At 46.3% G+C, this 25,825-nt stretch overlaps 1 protein-coding gene across 1 annotated transcript in view; it reads right to left on the bottom strand.

The window, feature by feature from the left end:
* The window catches only part of PIGB (phosphatidylinositol glycan anchor biosynthesis class B), a 60,439-nt gene that overhangs the window by 13,828 nt on the left and 20,786 nt on the right, over window positions 1–25,825 (bottom strand). Inside the window, exons 7-11 of the mRNA XM_040342725.1 lie at window positions 19,446–19,497; window positions 9,308–9,519; window positions 6,326–6,390; window positions 4,690–4,891; window positions 166–346 (exon numbers count right to left, since the gene is read on the bottom strand). Coding sequence (XP_040198659.1) covers window positions 166–346; window positions 4,690–4,891; window positions 6,326–6,390; window positions 9,308–9,519; window positions 19,446–19,497 — 712 coding nt within the window. The remainder of the gene's footprint in view (window positions 1–165; window positions 347–4,689; window positions 4,892–6,325; window positions 6,391–9,307; window positions 9,520–19,445; window positions 19,498–25,825) is intronic.

Raw genomic sequence — 25,825 nt, 5'->3', positions numbered from 1 at the left:
TGGTCCGGAAGCGGTTAGACTGCAAAAGTGGAAATCCTCTTTAAGACCGATAAGTAGAACTACACCAAAAGCTGAACTGCACTTTAACACTTGCACAAAGTTACATTTGATTACTATTACAGCCAATCATTTCTCCAGATCAGTCAAGCACTTTACTATTCTCACCTTTTCTAGAGCACTGAACATTACCAGATGTGTGGGTAGTCTGGTGGGATCATGAAATTCTGCATTAAGCCAGGCTATGGGGCTCATATAAAAGAGCTCAGCTTCATCCACATACATCTCAGGGTCTCCAATATCCGGGGGACACTCAAGAAAATCCATCTTTAGAGGGCAGTGGACATGACTAGAAATATAAAAATAAAAATAAGCACACCTACAGTAAACGTGAGAATAAAATATACATATCTTCAATGAGAAAATTCAACTGAAGAGGTCTGCCCTTTTCATCAATATTGGAGGAGATTAAAAGCTATACTTAAAGTGGAAATAAACCTGACCTTTTCTATTGGTCATAAGTGCTTCTCCCGGTGCATTGCCATGAAATGAGATTTGCCATGGAATGAGATGGTCCGCCTCCATCTCATCCTATTGGCTCACTCATGTCACGTGACAAAACATCAGTCACAGCTAGGCTATCATAGGGAGAGGATCTCCTCTCCCTGTGATAGCCCGATAGCGCTGGCGGGAGGCACGCTACTGACAGTGCTAAGTACACCCCGCGCCCGCAGCTCTACTCCCCGTCCCCCGTTAAGGCTCAGGGAACGGGGCGAGTCTACGCTATTAGCGTAGACCTAGCGTTGGCTATGTTAGTAGCGTAACGTAGCCAACGCTAGGTCTACGCTAATAGCGTAGACTCGCCCCAGAATGATGGCAGAGCTGGTGGTCTAATAGCGTAGACTCTAATAGCGTAGACTCGCCCCGTTCCCTGAGCCTTAACGGGGGACGGGGAGCAGAGCTGCGGGCGCGGGGTGTACGTAATCGGGGAGTAGAGCTGCGGGCGCGGGGTGTACTTAGCGCTGGCGGGAGGCACGCTGCTGACAGTGCTATCGGGCTATCACAGGGAGAGGAGATCCTCTACCTATGATAGCCTAGCTGTGACTGATGTTTTGTCACGTGACATGAGTGAGCCAATAGGATGGGATGGAGGCGGACCATCTCATTCCATGGCAAATCTCATTTCATGGCAATGCACCGGCATTACTGTACAATATGCCACACATGCAAAGCTCAGAGTACATTTATGACGCAGCTCTGTGCCACGAGGATGTGACTCCTGCGTGCATGCACAGAAGTATGGCATTGTGGCCCAGCCAATCAAGTGCTCGGAACAGTCCGAAACTGGAAGACCGGAGGAAGATGGAAGTGCCTGTGACCAGCGGGAGCGCCGACAGCACAGGATGGGACCATGACAGGCAAGTCTGCCATATTGTGCCAATATGTGGTGCATACTAGCACATTATGGGGGGGGGGGATGCAGAGTTTAATGCTGCTTTAGGGAATTGTTCAGTAGTGCCCAAATAAAGCAAAGCCAGTACTTTGCAGTGAATTCACAAATAACTAAAAAGGGCTCAGTAAGTACTGATAGTTTCATTTGGGCATGAAATATGAACAAAACATATCCCTCTGTAGTGTGTACTTGTTTCAATTAAGAGCACTAAGTGTCATTTCTGTCTGCTGCTTAGTTCCTCTATCAGCATGAATCACTTCTGACAAGTATTCCTGACACCAAGAGCAAAAAGGTGACAGGCGAGGAAGCACAAGCTGATCGACAGCCTCAGCTGTGTAAGAGGGGAGGGGTTGGGTGTTCTTTCCCTTTAAGTCAGCTCTCAGAGCCCTCCTCACTGAGCAATGCAGTGTGTAAGTTTAGCTCTCTGCTCCCTTCTTTCTGACTTCTCAGACAAGCTTTATAAATAATGGCGGATGAAGAGAAGACAGCGGATGAAGAGATACAACTTATACATGTGTATCACCTGAGGCCAGTGACTTTACTAGCGTTTACAACTACTTTAATGCTAGTGAAGTAAAGCTTGATTTACATACCCAATCATATGATCATTTGCAGGAGAATTTAGAAGATAGGAGTTTCTCCTAACCTCTCCTGAGATAATGGCCTGACCTCATATGCCAATAAGGTTATGTGTCTAAGAAAACAAATGCAGTGCCTCCAAATATAGAATATTACAAACTAAAAGCATGTGCTATCAACACAGCATTCGTAATGTGCAAAAAGCTTCCACAGTACTCAAAAATGACTCCGTATGAGTAAAGGTCCAATGCAAAAGAGTCCAAAATATGTGAAAAATATCACGCAAAGAAAGTGTCCTCTACCAACTAATGGAAATTCTTTCCACCGCACATGAGCAACAGGCCCAAAATGCATTTGTAACGGACCTATGAACGATTCTGCCTACAGAGGACTGCATGACTGGTTACTGAGCTCAAAGGGTTAATTGTAAAGGGACTTTTTCACTGCTAAATGCTAATTGACTCTCTGTTGTGTATTACCAGTAACAGCCTCCTGCCAGGTGTATGCTAAAGTGATGATCTGTGAGTGTATATTGTTCTAAAGGTTAATTGAATTCTATTGAGAAAGGAATGTGCCCGGCCAGGTCATGTTAAGTAGATCTCGGTGCCGGAACGTCTAGAGACTGATTGATTCAAGGAGATCATTGTGTTTGAGTTCTGGTAATGAAGAAATGTTTATAATTAGCTCAAAGAAGGTGATTGAAGCTTCCCCACAGTGTGATGTGTGGGTGGGGACAGTTTGATTGTTCATGTGCCTTGAATACTGTATAAAATCTCAGAGTGAACCATTAAAAATCAGTCCTGCTTGACTCTGCAAACGTAGCCCGTCTCGTTTCTTGAAAGGGCATTCGATGGGATATACCGGCGGTACCTGCATATCGCAGCTTGCCAGGGAAAAGGACTTCTCCAACGGCTGATACCCTCTCACTAGCCTGGGTAGCCGTTACAGCATTCACCGACATTAAAGCTGCCAGAGGAAAGCAGCAACATGCGTGTTTGGCGTCAACAGGATCCTTCACTCGTGGTCAACTAGCTCCATTTTCGTAAAGGAGACACCCTGCAGTACTGCTTCTCACCACTGGGGACAGCCAGAAGGTTTTCTTGATACTGTCTGGGTACTGCAGGGTGTCCCCATTACAAAAATGGAGCTGGTTGACCACGAGTGAAGGATCCTGTTGACACAAACGCACATGTTGCTGCTTTCCTCTGGCAGCTTTAATGTTAGTGAGTGCATTTTAGTTCTGTTGCTCATGTGTGGTGGAGAGGATTTCAATTTTCTGGTAGAGGACACTTTCTTTGCAGTGATATTTATCAAGTTTTGGACTTTTATTCACATGGATTTATTTTTATTATAATTTTTGAATATTGTGGAAGCTTTTTGCACATTATGAATGCTGTGTTGATAGCACACGCTTTAGGTTTGTAATATTCTAGATTTAGAGGCGCTGTAGTGCTTTGCCCAAAAAAAAAAAAAAAAAAACACAGAAACCTTTTCAAAACTGCACTGGGGCCGCCCTGCACATGTGTCAACTGGCTCCATTGAAAGCTGGTCAAATGCACATGTTATGCAAATTGGACAAAATAAAGAGTGAATAACTTGAGCGCTGATAAGATTTAAAAACCAGATGTAATCAAAGATTACTAAATTAATACAGCTGCAAGCATTGAGTAGTGATCTGACACCAATTTGATAATGATATAGATATAATTGTGCGCAAAAAACTATTAATATTCTTGAGAAAGTCACATGACCTGTGACGCAACGCGTCGGGAGGAGCCAGTGACGTCACTTCGGTGCTCCATTACACGGAGGTGCAGTGAGGAGGAGTAAGCTGAACTTTGTGTGTGTGTGTGTGTGTGTATTAATTCATCATACAAGTCCATGTTGATCTAGCAATCTGGAGCAATGTTATTTATCCTTTTTGAGACCCACTATACACAGAGAATTTATGAAAGATCATCCTCTGAAGTCAGATCTGATCGTAACCTGTTTATTTAAAAAGCGACACATATTTGCTTTGCTTGGAAGGTGAGCGGGCAGTCCACACACAGGTGAACTTTTATATGTTTATGCATTTTTAAAGGGCACTGTGCAATATTATTAATAGGTTGTTTTTAGTGCACTATTGTATCTATAGCAATATAGCAATATTGTATCTATAGCAAAAAAACGCATCCTTCGCATATATGTGAACCCATCCTAAGACTGGGCCAGCATTATTTTCAAAGAGGAAAGTTAGCAATGGCAGCATCCATGTTCCTCCCTTGGCAGAATTCCCCTTAAGGCTGGGTTCACACTACTACACTACTTTCATCCTACTTTGCTCTGTGTTCAATGTTTCCCTATGAGAGCGTCTTGTAGTGTCCTACACAAGTCGGTCCGACTTTGAAAATGCTCCCTGTACTACTTTTGGTCCTACATTGATCCTACTTCAGGCCCATTGAATATCATTGAAGTGGGACCAAAGTAGTATCCTGTTCATGAAAGTAGGATGGATGTAGGACCAATGTAGGATAAATGTAGGACCAATGTAGCAGAGCAAAGTAGGATGAAAGTAGTGTAGTAGTGTGAACCCAGCCTAAGACTGAAAAGTGGGTTTTTTTTTTGTGCACGTACAGTTATTACCGATTCTTTTAATTGTTCGTGCCAAGTGTGCTCACCTGTAGTAGGGAATGGAGTGACAGGGCATTAGAACCAGGAGGGAGGAATTCTCTTTGGTACACAGCTGTTGAATATTAGACATCACATCAAGAGCTCCTCGTTGATGAACTAAGCCAGTGTAAAGGGCAGGAAGGAGGTTTGACATCACCAAAACACCAACAGCTGTCTTCTTCCAACGTTTGAAACGCGAAAAGGAGAAACCTAATAATCAAAAAAAATAAATAAATTATAATACACATACATACATATATATACACATATATATATATATATATATATATATATATATATATATATATATATATATATATATATATATATATATATCACACACACACACACACATATATATACACACACATATACACACACACACTTTTTTTCTCATTCATTTAAATTAAGCTTGTTGAAACTTCCATCTTTAGTTTCAAATGTATTAAATGACAATGAAACATTTTTTTGCTCCCCTGCTCAATTTAGATTACAACCATACTTGTCATATTTTTCTATGTTAACACAAATGCACATGTCATAACTACGAGATACATACAGTATATTACCCAATTGCTTATTCCCACTGTACTCAAGACAAGTGCTCAGCTAACAGTCTGTGATTATTATAAAGAATATTCCCTTAGGTAATTTGTCACTATGTGGGTGACTGAAGGGTATGGATGAGCAGGAGTTTGGTCCGAACATGACCCTCTTAGGTCAATTATGTCATGATCATGATCACCTCTGTTATGCCCAGTGAGAAAGGCCTTGGATATGGCCGATGGGTGGGAGCGACGGCTTGATTCTGGTTTGGTCTGAGCCCAAATACGGACCACACCTGTGCTCATCCCTACTGAAGAGGAGTACAGAACTCCCGTCAGACAATAAGGAAGGGAGGAGGGGGGGGGCTGAACTGCGGCTCCGTGTCCAAATAGATACACGGAGCTGCAGCTCAGCTCGGGTGCCCCCATAGCAAGCTGCCCACATGACCACCAACATGAAGTCTAAGAACTGACAAACGATCCCTCGCACCAGCTGCCAGAAATCTCTGGCATTTGTGGGAACAATGAATGACGTCACCATAGCTAAAATAAGTCATTTGGGCTAAAAACAATATAAAAAAAGTGGCTGGCAGGGAAAAGATGAAGCAATTCAGCATTAAATAATCTTAAAGTGATTGTAAAGTCTTTTATTTTTTTTTATATTAAAACAACATGTTATACTTACCTGCCCTGTTGCAGTGGTTTTGTACAGAGCAGTCCTGATCCTCCTCTTCTCGGGTCCCTGACTGGAGCTCATGGCCCCTCCCGCCTGTTGAGTGCCCCCACAGCAAGCAGCTTGCTATGGGGGCACACGAGCTGAGCTGCAGCTCCGCATATCAATTTAGACACAGAGCTGCGATTTAGCCCTGCCCCCTCTCTTTCCTTATTGTCAGAGTTTGATTGACAGCAGCCGGAGCCAATTGCGCCGCTGCTGAGATCCAGCAAATCAGGAGGGAGAGTCCCGGACAGCAGAGGGACTTGTGGACAACGCTGGATAGAGATGGAGATCAGGTAAGTATTTGGGGGGGGGGGGCCTGACTTTACAACCACTTTAACAAGTAGTAAATAAAAAAACAAGTGTCTTGAATCATCATCTTACCACAGAAGATCATGCAGAGCGGCAACACCGGATAGATAAATCGAAATTCTTTATGGCTTAAAAAGCTTTAAACAATAAATAAACAAAAATTATAAAAAAGAAAACATTGTAATGCAATAAAAAAAAAAAAAAAAAAAAAAAGTCATTGCAAACCAATAGAACAAGGAGACCCTAAACAGAGTAGCCAGGTAATTTTCTTTGTAGCATTAATTATGGCATATTGTATTCCACATGGTTTAGAAATCCTTGTACATGTACAGTACATCTTTATTATCCACACTAAATTAACCAATTTATATATAACCTTATTTACAATTATAAGAATGAAAACTTAGCTTAGAATTTATATAGAACAAAACACCCGGATACCTTGGTCAAAAAAAACAAAACAAACACACACACACACACACACACACCTTTTAGTAAAGAGTCACCAACTTACAAAATTGCAGGTAAAAACCCCAGAAAAATAAATCGAGTCTCAAAGTTCAAATTCAGGTATGATCTTTATTGCATACTTACGCTGGTCCAGCTTGGAGCAATGTAATGCTGTATAGTTCACACCTCAGGGGGAGCGGACAATCACTGCAGTGGTCCACGCTACTACAATGATAGCTGCAATCTTCCAAGACTTTGTGGCGAGCGGTTTGGACACGGACCACAGGGGGTCACCAGCTTGGCCCTGCTGCAATTTACAGAAGGCCTTGTATTTTTTTTTTTTATAAATACAAGGCCTTCTCTGATTGGATGTGGTGATGAAGGATGGTGAAGTCAGGATCTCCACCTTGTCCAAAGCAGCTAGTCACAGGACCCAGATGATCACGACCATCACTGTAGCAGCGTGGACTATTACAGCAATTGTCAGCTTCCCCAGTGGCCATTCTGGTGTGAAATATGTATACTTACATTGGTGGATAGAGATGGTGATGTCAGGATCTCCACCTCAACCAGAGAATGTGTTGTATTCATTGAAATTTATAAAAACACAAAGAACACACACAAAAGGTTTTGTAAATTGCTGCAGTGCTGTTTGTCAGAGTGGAAAGGGGTAGCCGCTTGACATAAAACCCAAAACCCCAACCCTAATTTAGATTACTACAGTGATCAAGTTTTCTATTGGATTAAGGTCCGGGGGTTGGGCTGGCCACTCCATAATGGTAATCTTGTTGGTCTAGAACCAAAATGCTGCTTGCTTACTGGTGTGTTTGGGGTCATTGTCTTGTTGAAACAGCCATTTCAAGGGCATTTCCTCTACGGCAGGGGTCTCCAAACCCCGGGCCACATCCGGCCCGCTTGTGCGTTTTATCCGGCCCGCAGTGTAAACAAAGCCGCCCATGCTGCCACGCCGTTTTTTTTTGTTTTTTTTTAAAGAGAAGCCGAGGCGCCCCGCGGCACTTCCCCTCTTCCCGCCCGCTGTTTGAAGTTGCGACTCCACGAGTGACGTCACAGGCGCGGCACCTCCCCTCTTCCTGCTCGCTGTTAATTCGAACAGCAATGGGCAGGAAGGGGGGAGGTGCCGCACATCGGTGACAGTAGCTGCAGAAGACCAGAAGTCATCTAGTTCGGAGGTCAGAGGCTGATCTTGTTATTGTGTTACATTGCTGTGCTGATGGGAACATTACTGGGGACACCGCTAATGGGGACACATCAGCGGTGTCCCCATCAGCAATGATGGGGACACCACTGATGGGGACACAGGGTCACTGCTGATGGGGACACCGGCATCCCCATCAGCGGTGTCCCCATTATTGGTGTGCCCATCAGCAGTGTCCCCATCAACAATGATGGGGACTCCGCTGATGGGGACCAGTGTCCCCATCATTGGTGTACCCATCAGCAGTGTCCCCATCAGCAATGATGGGGACACTGCTGATTGGGATGCTGTTGATGGGGACACCGCTAATGGGGACACCAGTGTCCCCATCAGCGGCGTCCCCATCAGCAATGATGGGGACACTGCTGATGGGTATAGTGAAAAGGACTACAGCGCTACTAACAAATAATCTCAAAGAAACCACACAAAAAATAAAAACTAAATAATACAGCAGTGATCAAAAAACGGTGAACTAAACCAAATGATAAATGAATAAATACTGATGCGCTCGTATTAACTCATGTGCAATGTGAATCGTACATATACAATCAAGCAAAAAACCTGGTGAAGAAAATCTTAATATATAACTCTTAATATATGCGACACTGCTGATGGGGATGCTATTGATGGGGACACCGTTGATATTTTATACATAACCGATTTTTTTTTTCGGCCCCCGAAAACTTGTAAAATCTACAATGTGGCCCTCGTGTTGAAAAGTTTGGAGACCCCTGCTCTACGGCATAAGGCAACATGACCTCTTCAAATATTTTGATGAATGCAAACTGATCCATGATCCCTGGTATGCCAAATAAATAGGCCCAACACCATAGTATGAGTGAGAAACATCCCCATATTGTGATGCTTGCACCGCCATGCTTCACAGTCTTTACAGCGTACTGTGGCTTGAATTCAGTGTTTGGGGGGAGAGGGGGGGGTGCCTGACAAACGGTCTGCGGTCCCTAGACCCAAAAAGAACAATCTTGCTTTCATCAGTCCACAAAATGTTGCGCAATTTCTCTTTAGGTCAGTCAGTCAATGTGTTCTTTGGCAAATTGTAACCTCTTCAGGACAAGTCTTTTTTTCAATAATGGGACTTTGCGGGGGCTTCTTGCTGACAGCTTGGCTACTTGACTACTACTACACCTATTAGTAAATTATTTGCCATGTAGAAATATAATTTATACCAAAAACAGCGATTGATCTGGTTAGTGATATTGGACTATTATTTTGAACACAACTGTATAATGCAGAAAATATCACATTCTCTAAACATTCACTGCAAATGAATCATTCGCTGTAGTTTAAAGCACATGCACCAGAAAGATTTACTTGCAAATTTCACATTCATGGCTTTATAAAAATATATCCCACGGCATTTTACTTACCTGTATATTAGCAAAGTCCAAGCTATAGCTACCAACAGAACTATGTATCGTCTTGGTGCCACCACAACACCATGTATAAAGAATGGTAGGTGTGTGCCAATGATGACTGGAAATCCTTGGCTGATGTACCAGTGCCATGGATGAGACCCATAGAATGACCCGATATTTTGCAGAACATTAAATTTCAGAAAATTCCACTGAACAACTGTCCACTAGAAAGAAAAGAAGACAGATATAATTAGGGATCCTGAAAGCATAGTACTAACTCACGTACTATAGCGGAGTTAGTGAAAATGTAAAACCCCAAAATTAAATTCCATTTTTAAAATGTATAATTTTTAAATGTAATTTAATTTTAACTTTTTGATTCTGTAAATTAAAGTTTGGCTGTGGGAATGTTTTCTTTCCTTGGGTTTCAAGCCAGTGTTTAAAATAAAAAAGCAGCGTGGTCCAAACAGAAACATTTGTTTCTTTTTGCCACAAGATGTCCAGTCTTCTGGGTAAAAGTGGTTCTAAAGAAAAAAAAAGTATTTTTTTGCCTTAAAGTGGTACTTTAGTTAGAAAATTAAAGTCCTGCTAGACGACTTTGGGCTGGCCCATTTTCCAGGTAGACAAAAAAAAAAAAACACAAACACACACACACACACACACACACACTAAAAATAACTGGCCTGGATTCAGAGAGCAATTGCGCCTGCGTAACCATAGTTACGCAGCGCAATTGCTTACTTGCGCCGGCGTAACGAATGCTCCCGATTCAGGAACCTCGTTACGCCGACTGCAGCCTAAGATATGCGTGGCATAAGGCTCTTATGCTCGCATATCTTAGGCTGCATTCTTGCGATGGCCGCTAGGTGGCGTTCCCATTGTGCTCAGCGTATAGTATGCAAATTGCATACCAACGCCGATTCACAACGTTACGCGAGCCCTGCGGACGCAGTTTACGTTGTTTGCGTACGGAGGTTTTCGCGCAAGGCAGCCAATGTTACGTATACCCGTCGTTCCCGCGTCGCGAAATTTGAACTTTACGTAGTTTGCGTAAGTGAATCGTGAATGGCGCTGGACGCCATTCACGTTCACTTTGAAGCAAATGACGTCCTTGCGACGTCATTTGCTGCAATGCACGTCGGGAAAGTTTCCCGACGGAGCATGCGCTCTACGATCGGCGCGGGAACGCGCCTAATTTAAATGATTCCCGGCCCCTACGGGATCATTTAAATTGCACGCGCTTACGACGGGCATTTTGCCGGAGCGCCCACGCAATTTACGGAGCTACTGCTCCGTGAATCGCGGGTAGCGCAGAAAATTTGCGGGGGCGCAGGGCAAAAACGTTGCCCTGCGCCTCCGTAAAAACTGCGCAAAGGTACCTGAATCTACCCCACTGTCTATATAGTTTAAAATCCAGTAACACCCTGTCTCATTCTGCACATACTCCACTGCTCTATTTTTTTGCCCAGGCACACCCTAATCACCATGTGCAGCATAGATTCTCCCTACTGCCCTACTGCCCTAGCTACTCCCTCTAGCCCCTGCACCGCTACCAGCTTCCCTCCTCTCCCGGTGGATGTTGCTGCGGGGATGTTTTAAGACGAATGGGGGAAAGGGCCAGTTTATATGTTATTTACTGGCCCCTTTCCTTTCTGAATGAAGATAGTGAGCGATCGGTAGGTAGTGTTATGAGCTTTTTTTTTTAATGCAATAGGCTGTGCACACCTATGTGTAGGTATAAACTCTTTTTTTTTATATAAAAAGATATTTTGCCTTGACAATCACATTAAATTACACCCAGTGTCATTCAACCTGGAAGACTGAAGAAAATACTGCGAGTGTAGGGAAAGGGTAGGCAACCTCGGCCCTTCATGAGTCATACCTGCGATTGTCAGGGTCTTGTCGTTTCAAAACAGCTGGAGGAACAAGGTTACCTACCCCTGAGCCCTGTCCTTGCAGTGTACTAATGCAGAGAAAGGCCCTGTTGTCTTCATAAAAAAAACACACACACACACACACACACACACACACGGGGGGGGGGGGGGGGGCATTAAGGTTTCAAATATAAACTAAATTTTGTACCCACGTCATGAAGATTTTATTATTTTCAATTGTTAGGGAAACCTGTCTGCAAAAATAGTTTTCTGTCCATAATGCTCATACCTATAGATTTCATAGTATCTCACATGCAATACTGATGCTGCATTAGTAATGTTTTAGTATTATTAGGTTAACAGACGAATGTCAGCCTATATATTACAGGTTATAGGCATCAGACAGGAATAGAAAATTATAAAGAAAATACTTATAGTTGATTAGTTCCCTTCTCACAGCGTACATAAACATAAAATGTAGAGAATGTGTATTCTCCGGTCATAAAAACCACCAAAAACGGAAAAGCCTATGCAAAGGGTCTCTCTACAGGAGATAGAAGTGATGTGGAAGTCAGCAGGAGGAGCCAGGTAATCAACAACTCTGGAAGTGTCGGCTTCCAGACAATTTTGGGGGCCAATTTTTTTTATATAAACATACAAGTTTTAGGCTCTGTAGATGGTAGGAAATTATATACACTTTTTTTATGGAATTAGCACACCTGTAGTGTAGCAACAAGGCGATTTTCAGCTGCGGTTTGGTGACGCGCTTGTTACTTGAGTAAATACTAACATGCTGTGGTGAAATTTTATTTTGAATTGCACCCTAACACACTAATGGCCGTACACACGTTCCGAATATCGTACAACTTTTTTTGCATAATAGTCACAAGCGCAAATTGAATAAGTTACTAAAGTCACGAAAATTCTCGTACAACAGAAAAAGGGAAAAAAAAGGAAAAAATAATAGGAAGTGATGTCGTGTGTTGTAATGTATTTGTATTGTATTTTTGGACGACAACTGTACTGACTAAACAAAAATCGTAAGATCTGGTATTGTATGAAGAAAACTTGTGCTTGTCCGATGTAATATCGGATGAACTGTGGTGTGTACGGGCCATAAGGCAAAGCAGCTCCAATGCACAAATGTTACACAGCAGCGCAATACATGGTAACACACTGCAGTTTGTGCTGCCAAAAATAGTGCATGTCCGTGGTGCATTGCCAGAATATTCATTGGAATGGGCAGTCTTAATGCAATGCACGGTAACATGTGAAAAACATGCATCAACACACCTCGATCTAAATGGACCTTAATGCCCCATACACACGAGCGGAATTTCCGCCAGCAAAAGTCTGATGTGAGCTTTTCAATTGGAAATTCCGACCGTGTGCATGTGCCATCAGACTTTTTTTTTTTTTTTTTATTTATCAACAAAAAGCCAGTCCTCACGGACCTTCAACATACATTGCATATGTATGTATGTATGATATAATAAACATCCCGTATCGGGCAAATAGCAGTGAGTGTTACATGTATACCGATAGACGTTGTAGTCTACCACATTCGGGTTTCCGATTACACCATAACATTACTTCCGTGTGACATAGTAAGCTACCCTGTCCGGTCAGGCCGGCTTCTCGATCCATTTTCCTTTTTCCATATAGCAAAAGAGTAGCAAGATGAGAGACAGCGAGAGAGTAAAAGAGAGTGAGATAATAGGGGGGGGAGAGGGGGAGGAAGGGGGGGGGCTGCACAGATATGGTAAGCGCATCCAAAGCGCCCCTAAGGGCGTGTATCAAGTTTCCACAACCGTGGAGTAGCTGGTTTGTCGAATTATCTCAGGGACAGGGGACACGTACCCCCTATTCCATTTCCCTGAGTTTCTGACCTTCTTCTGAATATTTAAATATGTTGTATATCTGCCATGTTTCCGAATACGTCTCTCGACGTTGTTGGCTGGAGAGGATCAGATCCTCCATCCGGCTAATCTCGTCTATTTTGTTTAACCACATCGCTATGGTCGGCGGCTGAGGGGATTTCCAGAGGAGAGGCACGCAAGCCTTTGCGGCGTCCAGCAAATGGCGCACCACTGACTTCTTATACACCCCGGGGGATAGGTCGTTTGCATGTAATAGAAAGTAAGCTGGGTCGTCTGGTACTACATGACCCGCAAACTGTTGGGTGATTCGGCGTACCTCCTCCCAGAAGCCCCTGATCCGCGGACATGACCAAAATATGTGCAGGAGAGTGCCTCTGTCCTGCAGACATCTCCAGCAGTTGGCCGTGGTGTCTGGGAATATCTTATTCAACTGATCCGGGGTCCTATACCATCGTGTAAGTAACTTAAAATTCGTCTCCTGTGTTTTGGCGCAGATAGACGATTTATGCGTGAAGCGGACTATGTTCTGTCTTTTGTTGGCCGAAAATTGTATGCCTAGTTCTCCCTCCCACTTAGTGAGGGCTGGGATTCGATAATCATCCGCTGGAGTGTTGAGTATCGAGTGCATCTGAGATAGGGCGTGAGGGAGGTTTCCCGTCTCACTGCACAGTTCCTCTAAGGTCGTCAGAGGTGTTTGGTCGGGCGGGGGCGTAGGGAGGCTATTCAGAAAATGGCTGAGCTGTTGTGCTCTTAAAAAATCAAGCCGGTATGCACCAACCGGGTTCGACAATTCTGCCGCTGATCTCCACCTCCCTCCAGAACTAAAATGTGAGGCCTGGAACATGCCCGCCCTTGCCATGTCCAGGAATTTTCTGTCTCTTAGGCCTGGTCCAAACTGCGGGTGTCCCACTATGGGTCTCAGAGGGGAGTTCTGTGATGAAAGTGAATATCTGTCAAAAAGGTCTGCACATACCCTGATCGTGTTTCCTATTAAAGGGTGTCTTGTCACAGCGGGGGGGAGTGTTTTGTGTGCCCAAGGGGCCCGGTGGAGAGGAGTTTCGCATTGACTCTGTTCTACCTGCGTCCACGACTTGATATGTTTATGTCTGCACCAGTCAATCAATCTGACTAAGTGTGCGGCATGGTAGTATGTCCTGACGTCTGGTAACGCCAATCCGCCGTTTAATTTGGGAAGTGATAATATTCTCCTATGGAGTCTTGCCTTCCTTCCCGCCCATAGAAAGCGCGAGAATACAGAGTGGATTTGTTTAAAGTATGTACTAGGTATGTGAATCGGAAGAGCCTGGAGGAGGTAGAGGAACTTGGGCAGTACCGTCATCTTTAGGATATTGCATCTACCTAGCCAGGAGTGTAGTCCGCCCGTCCATTGTGTCAACAATCTCCGCACCTCCGACAGGAGTGGGGGGAAATTTAGCCCGAACAGCTGAGAAAGCGAGGGGGGTATATGTGTGCCTAGGTATTTTAAGGCTCTCGTCGTCCATTTCAAGCGATCAAGCCGTTGTTGTGGGATTCCCACCCCCATTGCTTCCGACTTGGTCATGTTGATTTTCAGATTGGACAGTTTGCCGTAGGCCTCGAATTCTCTTAAGAGGGCTGGAAGGGATGTTTCCGGCTCTATGAGGCTAAATAAAAGATCATCCGCGTAAGCGGAGACCTTGTATTGCGCGTCCATGGTGCGGATACCTTGGATGTCAGTGTTTTGACGAACGTGACAGAGAAAGGGTTCCAGCGAAAGTGCAAATAGCAGGGGTGAGAGTGGACACCCCTGCCTTGTCCCATTCGTGATAGGAAAAGCTTCTGATAGCACCCCGTTAACCCGAACCCTCGCCGTCGGTCCCCTGTATACAGCTGCTATCCGATTCCTCATTTTTTCCCCTAGCCCGATATGTTCCAGGGTGGAAGTCATGAACTGCCAGTCCACCCGGTCAAACGCCTTTTCGGCGTCAGTTCCTACGAATAGGCTGGGTGTCTTACTAGAGGAGGCTATGTGTAGTAGATTGAGGACTTTGGCAGTGTTGTCCCGGGCTTCCCTTGTAGGTACAAATCCCACCTGGTCTAGGTGAATTAAATGTGGGAGGTGGTTCTGGAGTCTGGAGGCAAGGATTTTGGTATATAATTTGAGGTCTGTATTAAGAAGGGATATGGGACGGTAATTGCTGCAGCTAGTGGGATCTCTGCCTTCCTTTGGGATTACCGAGATTTGAGCTTGCAAAGTGGTAACATGGAAAGATTTCCCCGTTCCCAGGTCGTTAAACAACCGAACCATGTGTTGACCTACTGAAGGGAACAGTGACTTGTAATATGCTATTGTGAGACCATCAGGCCCAGGGGCCTTACCGGGTTTGGCGCTTTTTAATGCGCCTTGGAGTTCAAGTAAGGTAATAGGCTCCTCCAGGCTCTCCCTATCTTCAGGCGACAAAGAAGGCATTAGGGACCCGGAGATGTAATCTTGTATCATGTCTCGCGTAGGGGGGGTCTTGGTCAGGTTATACAGGGTGTCATAGTACCGACGGAACTCTTACGTAATGTGCCGAGGTGTAGTCTTCTTTTGTCCGTTTGATGTCAATACCTGGGGAACGTATGAGGCTAGCCGACGTGTCCGGATTGTGTTTGCTAACAATCTGCCACATTTGTTGCCTGACTCGTATGTAACCCGTCGACATGTCTGCAATGCAGCCTTAGCCTGAAAATGCAGAAGATCCGTTATCTGTGCCCGAACGATATCGAGTTCCGCGCCTATCCGCCTGTCCGGTGTCATTTTATGTTTAGTTTCTATCGTTTGCAGTTTGGTGAGGAGTTGGTTCAATTGTGGTAAGCGTTCCTTCTTTAGTCTTGCTCCATGTTTTATAAATATTCCCCGGATTACCGCCTTATGGGCTTCCCACACGGTTCCTGTGTCACTGTCTGGCGTGTTATTAGTGGAGAAGTAGTGTCCCAACTCTCTCCCCACTTCTGTCATGACCTCGGAATTGTGTAGTAGGCTCTCATTGAGCCTCCACACTGGTTTATGGTCTCTGTTGTTGTTGAATATTGCGTATGTCAGTGTGATCGGGGCATGGTCTGACCATGTGATTGACCCAATGCTAATCCCCTTGACCGCATCTAGCTGACCGTGTGGTAAAAGGAAGTAGTCCAGTCTCGAGTACGTCTGGTGGGGCTTGGAGAAAAATGTGTAGTCCCTGTCTCCAGGGTGCCAGAGACGCCAGGTATCTATCAATTGCATAGCGTGAAGAGAGACGCCGATGCGTTTAATAACGTCACGCGTCAAGGATGACTTCCCGGCGGATGTGTCTTCGGTCGGGTTTAGGGGTACATTCAAGTCCCCGCCTATGATCAGGTGTCCCTCTGTGAAGCGTCTGAGTTGGTTTAGTCGTTTCTTGATAAAAACGTCTTGCTGCACATTCGGGGCGTAGAGGTTTGCAAGGGTCACTATTTTGTCGCCTATTTTGCCCTTCAGAAAGAGGAAACGTCCCTCTCTGTCTGTCAGGGTGTCTAAGTGTGTCCATGGTATCTTTGCTGAGATCAAGATGGACACCCCCCTGGATTTAGCTTCCGAGTATTGTGAGTGGTGTGCAATAGGGAAGAATTTGTTTTTCAGCAATGGCAGGTTGCATTCTTTGAAGTGTGTCTCCTGTAGGAGCACCACGTCTGCTCCCATGCGTCGCATGTCTTGTAGCAGCATGCGCCGCTTTTCGGGTGTATTGAGTCCCTTTACGTTCAGCGAGATTACTGTAAGGTCTCCCATAACTGTGCAGTGGGGGGGAAGGGGAGTGAGTGAGGGGAAGGAGGGGTCAAGAGGAGGGGAAGGGTAGTAGAGAGAGAGGGGGAGGTAAGTAGGAGGAGGTAGAAAGAGAATTCAAAGGGTAGGCTCCAGGTGGGGCCTCCAAGAAGTTCCTACTGAGATAGCTAAATCAGCTATAGGCACTCTCTGGGATATTCCCAGACGACGAGTGCCGCCCTAGTTGGGGGAGATGGGCTAGACAGGGGCGGGGATCGAGTCCCCGACCCTCTCCACCCAATCCCGGCCAAAAGCTTCACATCATGGAATATCATACAGTATCAAAACATAATAAAAACATAAAAACATAAACCGGCATGGCATATCATAAGCAACAATAACAGTAACACTGGCTTCAATGGGAGCAGTTTAATTACTCGTAACTAAATAAGGCAACATAGTGCAGGAAGTGCAAATAACATATCCAGGGGTGAACCTGACCCAGGACCCCGGGCGTCTTCCCCCCGAGGCCAAGAGCCACCCCACCCCCCGGATCCCCAGCCCCCCATCAACGTCGTACGACGGGTAATTCTTCCCCCCATATAGCCGCCACAGCCGTGACGGCCATAGGACATGTAGCCCTCAAAGATGGTCCCTCCGCGTAGGACCGCAGTTCCCCCCCGGTGGTAGACCCCCCCAAAACGCCGGATCCCCCCACCCCCCCCCCCCCATCGAAAGGAGTGTCAAACCTGAGTTCGGTACCGTTAGCCCTCTGTGCTATGGTCATTGTCTCGTCCTGTGAGGAGGCCATACAGCCAGCAGTCTCGGTGTCTGCAGGGCCCTGCAGTGGTCGGGCTGGAGCATCAGTGGGTCTCCCCAGGGGGGAGCAGAGAGATTAGATCAACCTTTCGTCCAGGACAGGGGAGGCTCGCTCAGCCGAGCGGTCTCGGAGCCAGGGGGGGGGGGGCGACCCCCCGAAACACCAGGGGGGGGCCCGCCCGGGGCATCAAATAGGCAATGACCCGAAAACGGGGCGGCCATGAGTAGCGTGGACTGATGGAGGGGAGAAACCCCCCGCAGGGGTCTCCATCCGGCACCGGCCGGGCCATAGATGTCCAGGGACAGCGTCAGTCGGGGATGGGGGGCGCAGGTAGTAACCGATGGGGGGTGTTGTTGTAAGGCAGGGATGGTGAGCGGGCCTAGGCTGGGGGCACGGATGTGTGGCCTATGTCCTACTCACGTGCTCCACCTCGGGCCGAGTTACGGCGTCGCCTGCCTCTCTGTGGTCGTGGCGCAAAGGGACCTCTGTAGGCTTGAGCCCCCGAGCGGCCGGCCTGGCGGGGGAAAAACTGGAGCCAATCCGGTACCGGAACGGGTTCCGTGGCCATCAGACTTTTGCTGGCGGAATCTCTGCCAGCAAAAGTTTGAGAGCAGGTTCTCAATTTTTCAGACGGAAAAAAATCCTATCGGAAAATCCGTTCGTCTGTATGCAATTTCCGAAGAGAAAAAAAAAAACATGCATGCTCGGAAGCATGGAACTTCTTTTTCTCGGCCTCGTCGTAGTGTTGTACGTCACCGCGTTCTTAACGCTCGAAAGTTCAGAGAACTTGTGTGACCGTGTGTATGCAAGCCAAGCTTGAGCGGAATTCCGTCTGAAAAACCATCCAACTTTTTTCCGAAGGAAATTCCGCTTGTGTGTACAGGGCAGGGTTTGACAATTTTGCTTGGAATCTAGGAGCCAGATAAAAAAGTTAGGAGCCAGAAAACGCACCCGTCCCGACGAGCTCGCGCGCAGAAGCGAACACATACGTGAGCAGCGCCCGCATATGTAAACCGTGTTTAAGCGTCGCCTATGAAGATTTTAAAGGGTAAAAGTTTGTCGGCATGTTGGGTATGAATTTACTCGGCGTAACATTATCTTTCATAATATAAAAAAAATGGGGATAACTTTACTGTTGTCTTATTTTTTAATTAAAAAAAGTGTAATTTTTTCACAAAAAAAGTGCGCTTGTAAGACCGCTGCGCAAATACGGCGTGACAGAAAGTATTGCAACAATCGCCATTTTATTCTCTAGGGTGTTAGGATAAAATTATTATATATATATATATATATATATATATATATATATATATATATATATATATATATATATATATATATATATATATATATATATAAAATGTTTGGGGGTTCCAATTAGAGGGAAGAAGATGGCAGTGAAAAATAGTGAAAAATTACATTAGAATTGCTGTTTAACTTGTAATGCTCAACTTGTAATACCAACGGCCACCACCAGATGGCGCCAGCTCACAAAGCCAAGTCGCCAGGACACCATTTCTAGTCGCCATGGCGACCTGGCGCCCAGGATTTGTCGAGCCCTGGTACAGGGCATAAGAGTTTTTCAAATTCACGTGTGTAGAATGTGTGGTTCTAGCCGAGCATTCAGCTGACACCACCCCTTTATAGTGATTTTTATTTATTTTGGCAGTTGACAAACCCCCAATCATCATGTACCTATAGCAAATGTGCATCCATTGTCCAATCATTCTGTTTTTTTCTATAGAACATTAGAGAATACGGTCAAATTATACAAAGGGTTAAGAAACTGAAGCTTTACAACATACCAATGTTAACTTTAGTCTCCACTGAAACATACCTTATCAAAAAATACTCTGTCAATTATCAGTGAGGCCCCAAAAGTAAAGAGTCTGCAAAACACACATGTAATTAACATTCTTGGGGTGGTCAGTAAAAAGTTAATATAGTTAGTGAAAGGCACATGCATTTCCCCCCCCCCCGCCCCCCCTTTATTTTATAACCAAAAACTCTATTAAAAAAGAAGGAGACATGAGGAGAAACATCACAATAGTCACAATTGAATTACAAAGATCAACAAAAAGGAGGATTCCCACATATAAACATAAAATCGGTACACAGGCATCCAAGAGCTCCATCTGCACCTTGTACAAGGAAAATCAGAGAATTTTTTACTATCACTGGTACCAAACCCCAGACCTGCTTCACTCCGTATATCCCTCCGCTGACCGCTGTTGCAAAAAAGACCCGAGCACATTGTACTGCATCTCATGGTCCTGCCCATTAATTGTTCTTTGGATGGTTCATTCACTACGCTACTTCTTTATGTATCCTGGCTTCATTTTAATTGCAAAACCTTCCTCCTGAGTCTCCCACCTTATTCTTCTATAAACTTTCTTTAAAAGACAACAACTTTGTGCAGGTGATGACTGCAGCGCGATGCTTGGTTTATATTTAAATGGAAGAAACGGGAGCCCCCCCCCCCCCCCCTCTTTGTGTGAATTGCACTCTAGGATCCAAGATATGAAGTGAATGGAATACCCGACTGCCTCCTTAACTGACACACTGGAGCCCATAACCAGGTTTGGGAATTGTTGGACCTCTTAGAAGCTCCCCAGTCGGACATATCCATGGCCGTGTCACAACGTGCATGGATGGCAGCTTCCGAATTGGGTATGCTTCAGACACAGGTGGATACTCTACACCAGGGATAAGCAATTAGCGGACCTCCAGATGTTGCCAAACTACAAGTCCCATGAGGCATAGCGAGACTCTGACAGCATCAAGCATGACTCCCAGAGGCAGAGGCATGATGGGACTTGTAGTTTGGCAACAGCTGGAGGTCCGCTAATTGCTTATGCCTGCTCTACACTAATCAACCCCTTTCTCCCCCCCCCCCCCCCCTTATTCGTCTTTCCCTCTTGTATTTTCCCATCTTTTCTTTGTGTCTAGTACAGTGGCTTTTGATATCTGGTTGCACACCTTAGCACAGATAGGACCTAGTTGAGCCAATGTAATCTACCCCCCCCCCTCCCTACTGGAAGCCAATTTGTTGATCTTATTATGCCAACACCATGTCTGGTGATAATACATTTTGTAACCCGTTTAGGGGTCCAATTAGCCCATCCTCGCTTCTTTATATTATATTCTCTAAACTGGTACTTTGTGGTTTGCCAATCTGAAAGTCTTGTACCTTCTTTGTTTTAGGTTGAAGTAGTAACAACAAATAAAATTGTCAGTTAATTTTTAAAATAAAATATGTATGTATGTATGTATGTATGTATGTATGTATGTATGATATATAGAGATGGATACCAATAATACCAGTTTAATAGATGGTAGCTCATAATGGTGCAAGTTAAGTAGATGTGGCAGGTAATATAGTGTGTACGTGAAGTAGACACTTATATACCCACAGAGTCACTGCATGTAGAGGAATGTTCTGGCCACCTTTGCCAGATCTTATGATATTTAGCCGGGCACCCACTATGGATAAAAAAAAATCTCTTGTATGGCAGCCACCCAGTTCTAGACTGTCAGGGATGAAGTCCTGATCCATACCCTAGCAATCAACATTATAGCCATAAAAAAAAAAGAGTTTCTTGCAAGAAAATATATCAATATTTATCACTTTCCAGATCAGGGAAGATCCCAAGAGGCACTGCTTGAGGCAGAGGGTTCATGGAGAGCCAATTTGATCATGCAGGAACCAAACCACCTGTGACCAATAGCCTTGAATAGCAAGCAGGGCATGCCCACACCAAACGGTAAAATGTGCCATTTGTCTCACCAGATCTGGGGCACAAAGGACTAGGGTGGCCGGTACCTAGAAAGTCGAATGGGAGTTAGGTAGGTTCTATGCAGAACAAACAAGTGAGGTGCTCAGAGAGGATTGGGGAGACTAGCTTACATGATTCAAGATCATCTCATTCTTCATCCCCAAGCTTCCTAATGACCACCACCTATCGAGTTTTTAATTTTCAAGCTAGGCTAGTAGCCACTGGACAAAGGAGGCAGTTGTAGAAAGTAGATCTTAGATGTTTTTACAAGTTCAGACGCAAAAAAGCTAACAGGTATAGTGACTGGAAAAATCAGAGATGCACTCCCCAAAAAACAGAAATGTTTATTTTTTCTTATCAGCCTTGTTGGGGGGGGGGGGTGTCAGGGGGTAAACAGACCCCTGACATCTCCCCTTTGAGCCAGGAAAAGGGACTGAGGACACAGATTCCCCAGTCCTGTTATCTGCAGCCTCAGCTGCACTGAAGATGGAGAGAAGACAGAGGCTCCTCTTCATTCATAAAACTGGTATGAATGGACAGTCCGTAATCACCGACTCCGTTCGTTCAGAAAAAGTAAAGAGCACGTAACATTGGTCCTTCCTCCACTCTCCATCCTGACAGATCTGTGACGGGGGGGGAGGGGGGGGGGACCAGAGGACAACATGGAGGACCCAGGGGACGACACGACACGAGGGACAGTCAGGGTGATCGGTGCGGTCAGTTGACAAGCACCGATCTCCCTGTATAGTTTTTAATAAAGCAGCTGAAAGCCACGGGAGGGAGAGGAGGAGAAGCAGCTGTCAGTTGCTTTATTAAAAGCTATACAGGGAGATCGGTCTTGTAACTGCCCTCACCGCCACACCAATCACCTATAAGGCTGCCTAGGTGTCGGTTTAAGCATTTGCATGAGTACAAGTACTCGTGCAAATGCTTGGCATCGGCACCGATACTAGCATCAGTGAAAACCCATTTTAATTGTTTTATTACCACTTACTGGATAAATGAATCAGGCACCGCAAGCTTTTCTGGCAGGCAAGGATTACCCCCAAAAAAAGAGAAGCAAATGCATTTCTACCATATTTTAGAACGTTCTTGTAAAACAATTAGACACAATGGGCCTGATTTACCAAGCCTTTACTCCATGACTCATGGAGTAAAAGCAGGAGTAGCAGCCGTTTGGCCATTTACTAAAGAAATACGCTGCTAGTGCAGTGTATTTCCCTAGTTACTAATGTGCTCCGTGCGCCCAGGAGAGGGTGCATTGTGCACCAGTACAGACCTGGCGCACGGCACATTAAACTGTAAATTGCGGGGGTTTGGGCGGGAGTTTATTAGGGGGGGAGGTGGGGGGATGCAGGGGAAGTGAAGTGACATGTGTTTTAAAGTGTTTGGCGGGCCGAATTGAAAGGGAAAGTGTTTTTTGAAAACAGATCCCCGTACGCTTGCACAGTGCGCCTGAACCTCGGGAGGTTCATTTGCATACTGGGCATGCGCAGAGAGAAAAGTCAGGGATTCCCGTGCGCCTTGTCAGTACGCCGTGAAAATCTTGGTAAATACCAAGCGGCGTACCCGTGATTGCGCTGCGTGACGCGGCGCACGGGAATCTCCGAGCTGTTTTCAGCCCTGAAGGGGAACTCCGCGCCAAATTTCAAACTTGAAATCGGCGCGGGTCCCCCTTCAGGGCTACATTAGGCTCTTAGGCTTGGTCCGGAACGTGAGGGGTTAAACCCGCGCCGATTCGGCGCGGGGGTCCCCCCAGATCCAAACCAAGCCCTCATCCCAAGCATGCAGTCTGGCCCGGACAGGAATGGGGGAGGGGACGAGCGAGCGGCCCCCCCCCCCTCCTGAGCCGTACCAGACCGCATGCCCTCAACATGGGGGAGTGTGTGCTGTGGGGGAGGGGGGCACTGCCCCCCCACCCCACAGCACTCTTGCCCCCATGTCGATAGGGACAAGAGCCTCTTCCCGACAACCCTTGCCATTGGTTGTCGGGGTATGCGGGCGGGGCTAATCGGAATCTGCGAGCTCCCTTTAATAAGGGGGCCCCCAGATGCCGGCCCCCCACCCTATGTGAATGAGTATGGGGTACATCGTACCTCTACCCATTCACATGGGGGAAATGTAAAGTAAAATAAAACACCACACAGAATAAAATATTTTATTAATCTGCTCCGGAGCCCCCCCTTTCTTCTTTAGCTCTCTTAGAAGGGGGGGTTTCTTCTCTCCCGATCTTCCGCCGGGACCCTGGGCTTCGGTGATTTCTGCCGGGGGAGGGCGCCATCCCTCGGTCCTCTCCGGAGCCTTCCGCCGGATGCCCCCACCCCATTTAAGCTCTTTTTCATTAGGGAGGGGCATCCGGACTTCGGGGTCTTCTGCCGGGGGATGGCGCCTATCCCCCGGTCTTTCCGGTGCCTTCCGCCAGGGTTCCGGTCTTCCTGGTCTTCTGCCGGGGGTGCGCCAACTCCCCGGTCTTTTCTCTTCTGTCTTCTCTGCTCCCTCTTCTGCCTGGCTCCCCCGCGGAGCCAGGGCTTTCTTCCGTCTTCTTTCTTCTCTCTTCCTTCTTCTGCCTGTCTCCTCCGGGAGCCCAGGGCTTGTCTCCGCTGTCTTCTTGCTTCTCTTCCATTGGATGTTGACACGACGAGGTCCGGCGCTGGAATGCCGTCTGAGCAGTGGGCATGGACTTATATAGGGCAATGCCACCATGTGACCTCAACCCATGTGACATCACATTCCCATCATGCCCAGGGAATGTGATGTCACATGGGTTGAGGTCACATGGTGGCATTACCCTATATAAGTCCATGCCCGCCGCTGACACGGCATGTCAGCGCGGAACCTCGTCGTGTCAACATCGAATGGAAGAGAAGGAAGAAGACAGCGGAGACAAGCCCTGGGCTCCCGGAGGAGACAGGCAGAAGAAGGAAGAGAGAAGAAAGAAGACGGAAGAAAGCCCTGGCTCCGCGGGGGAGCCAGGCAGAAGAGGGAGCAGAGAAGACAGAAGAGAAAAGACCGGGGAGTTGGCGCACCCCCGGCAGAAGACCAGGAAGACCGGAACCCTGGCGGAAGGCACCGGAAAGACCGGGGGATAGGCGCCATCCCCCGGCAGAAGTCGCCGAAGTCCGGATGCCCCTCCCTAATGAAAAAGAGCTTAAATGGGGTGGGGGCATCCGGCGGAAGGCTCCGGAGAGGACCGAGGGATGGCGCCCTCCCCCGGCAGAAATCACCGAAGCCCAGGGTCCCGGCGGAAGATCGGGAGAGAAGAAACCCCCCCTTCTAAGAGAGCTAAAGAAGAAAGGGGGGGCTCCGGAGCAGATTAATAAAATATTTTATTCTGTGTGGTGTGTTTTTTTTACTTTACATTTCCCCCATGTGAATGGGTAGAGGTACGATGTACCCCATACTCATTCACATAGGGTGGGGGGCCGGAATCTGGGGACCCCTTTATTAAAGGGGCCTCTCAGATTCTGATAAGCCCTCCGCCCGCATACCCCGACAACCAACGGCCAGGGTTGTCGGGAAGAGGCTCTTGTCCCTATCGACATGGGGGCAAGAGTGCTTTGGGGTGGGGGGGCAGTGCCCCCCTCCCCCACAGCACACACTCCCCCATGTTGAGGGCATGTGGTCTGGTATGGCTCAGGAGGGAGGGGGGCGCTCGCTCGTCCCCACCCCCATTCCTGTCTGACCAGACTGCGTGCCTGGGATAAGTGCTTGGTTTGGATCTTGGGGGGGACCCCACGCTATTTTTTTTTGCACGGGTTTAACCCCTTATGTTCCAGACCAAGCCTAAGAGCCTGGTATGCATCTGGAGGGAACCCACCTTATTTTTTTTTGGGGGGGGGTCTGGAGTTCCCCTTCATGAACATCGATCTGTCATTTACACATGTCAGTCCCCCCCCCCTACAGTTAGAACACACCCAGGGAACATATTTAACCCCTCCCTTGCACCTAGTGTTAACCCCTTCCCTGCCAGTGGCATTTTTTGAGTAAGCAATGCATTTTTTACAGCACTGATCGCTAGAAAAATGCCAATGGTTCCAAAAAAGTGTTCGATGTGTCCGCCATAATGTCGCAGTACCGATAAAAATCGCTGATCGCCCCAATAACTAGTTAAAACAACCAAAAAAAAAAATTTGTAGACGCTATAACTTTTGCAAAAACCAAACACTAAACGCTATTTGCGATTTTTTGGAACCAAAAAGATGTAGAATACGTATCGGCCTAAACTGAGGGGTTTTTTAGTTTTTTCAATATATATTTTTGGGGATATTTATTATAGCAAAAAGTAAAACTAATTTTTACATATGTGGCCGGGACTTACGCAAGTCCCGCCCACATATATAAACATCGTTCAAACCACACATGTGAGGTATTGACGCGTGCGTTAGAGCGAGAGCAATACTTTTACCACTAGACCTTCTTTGTAACTATAAACTGGTAACCT

This window comes from Rana temporaria, chromosome 3, assembly GCF_905171775.1.
Source record: "Rana temporaria chromosome 3, aRanTem1.1, whole genome shotgun sequence".
Taxonomy (NCBI): Eukaryota; Metazoa; Chordata; class Amphibia; order Anura; family Ranidae; genus Rana; species Rana temporaria.
This window is presented reverse-complemented; position numbering and strand designations above follow the sequence as displayed.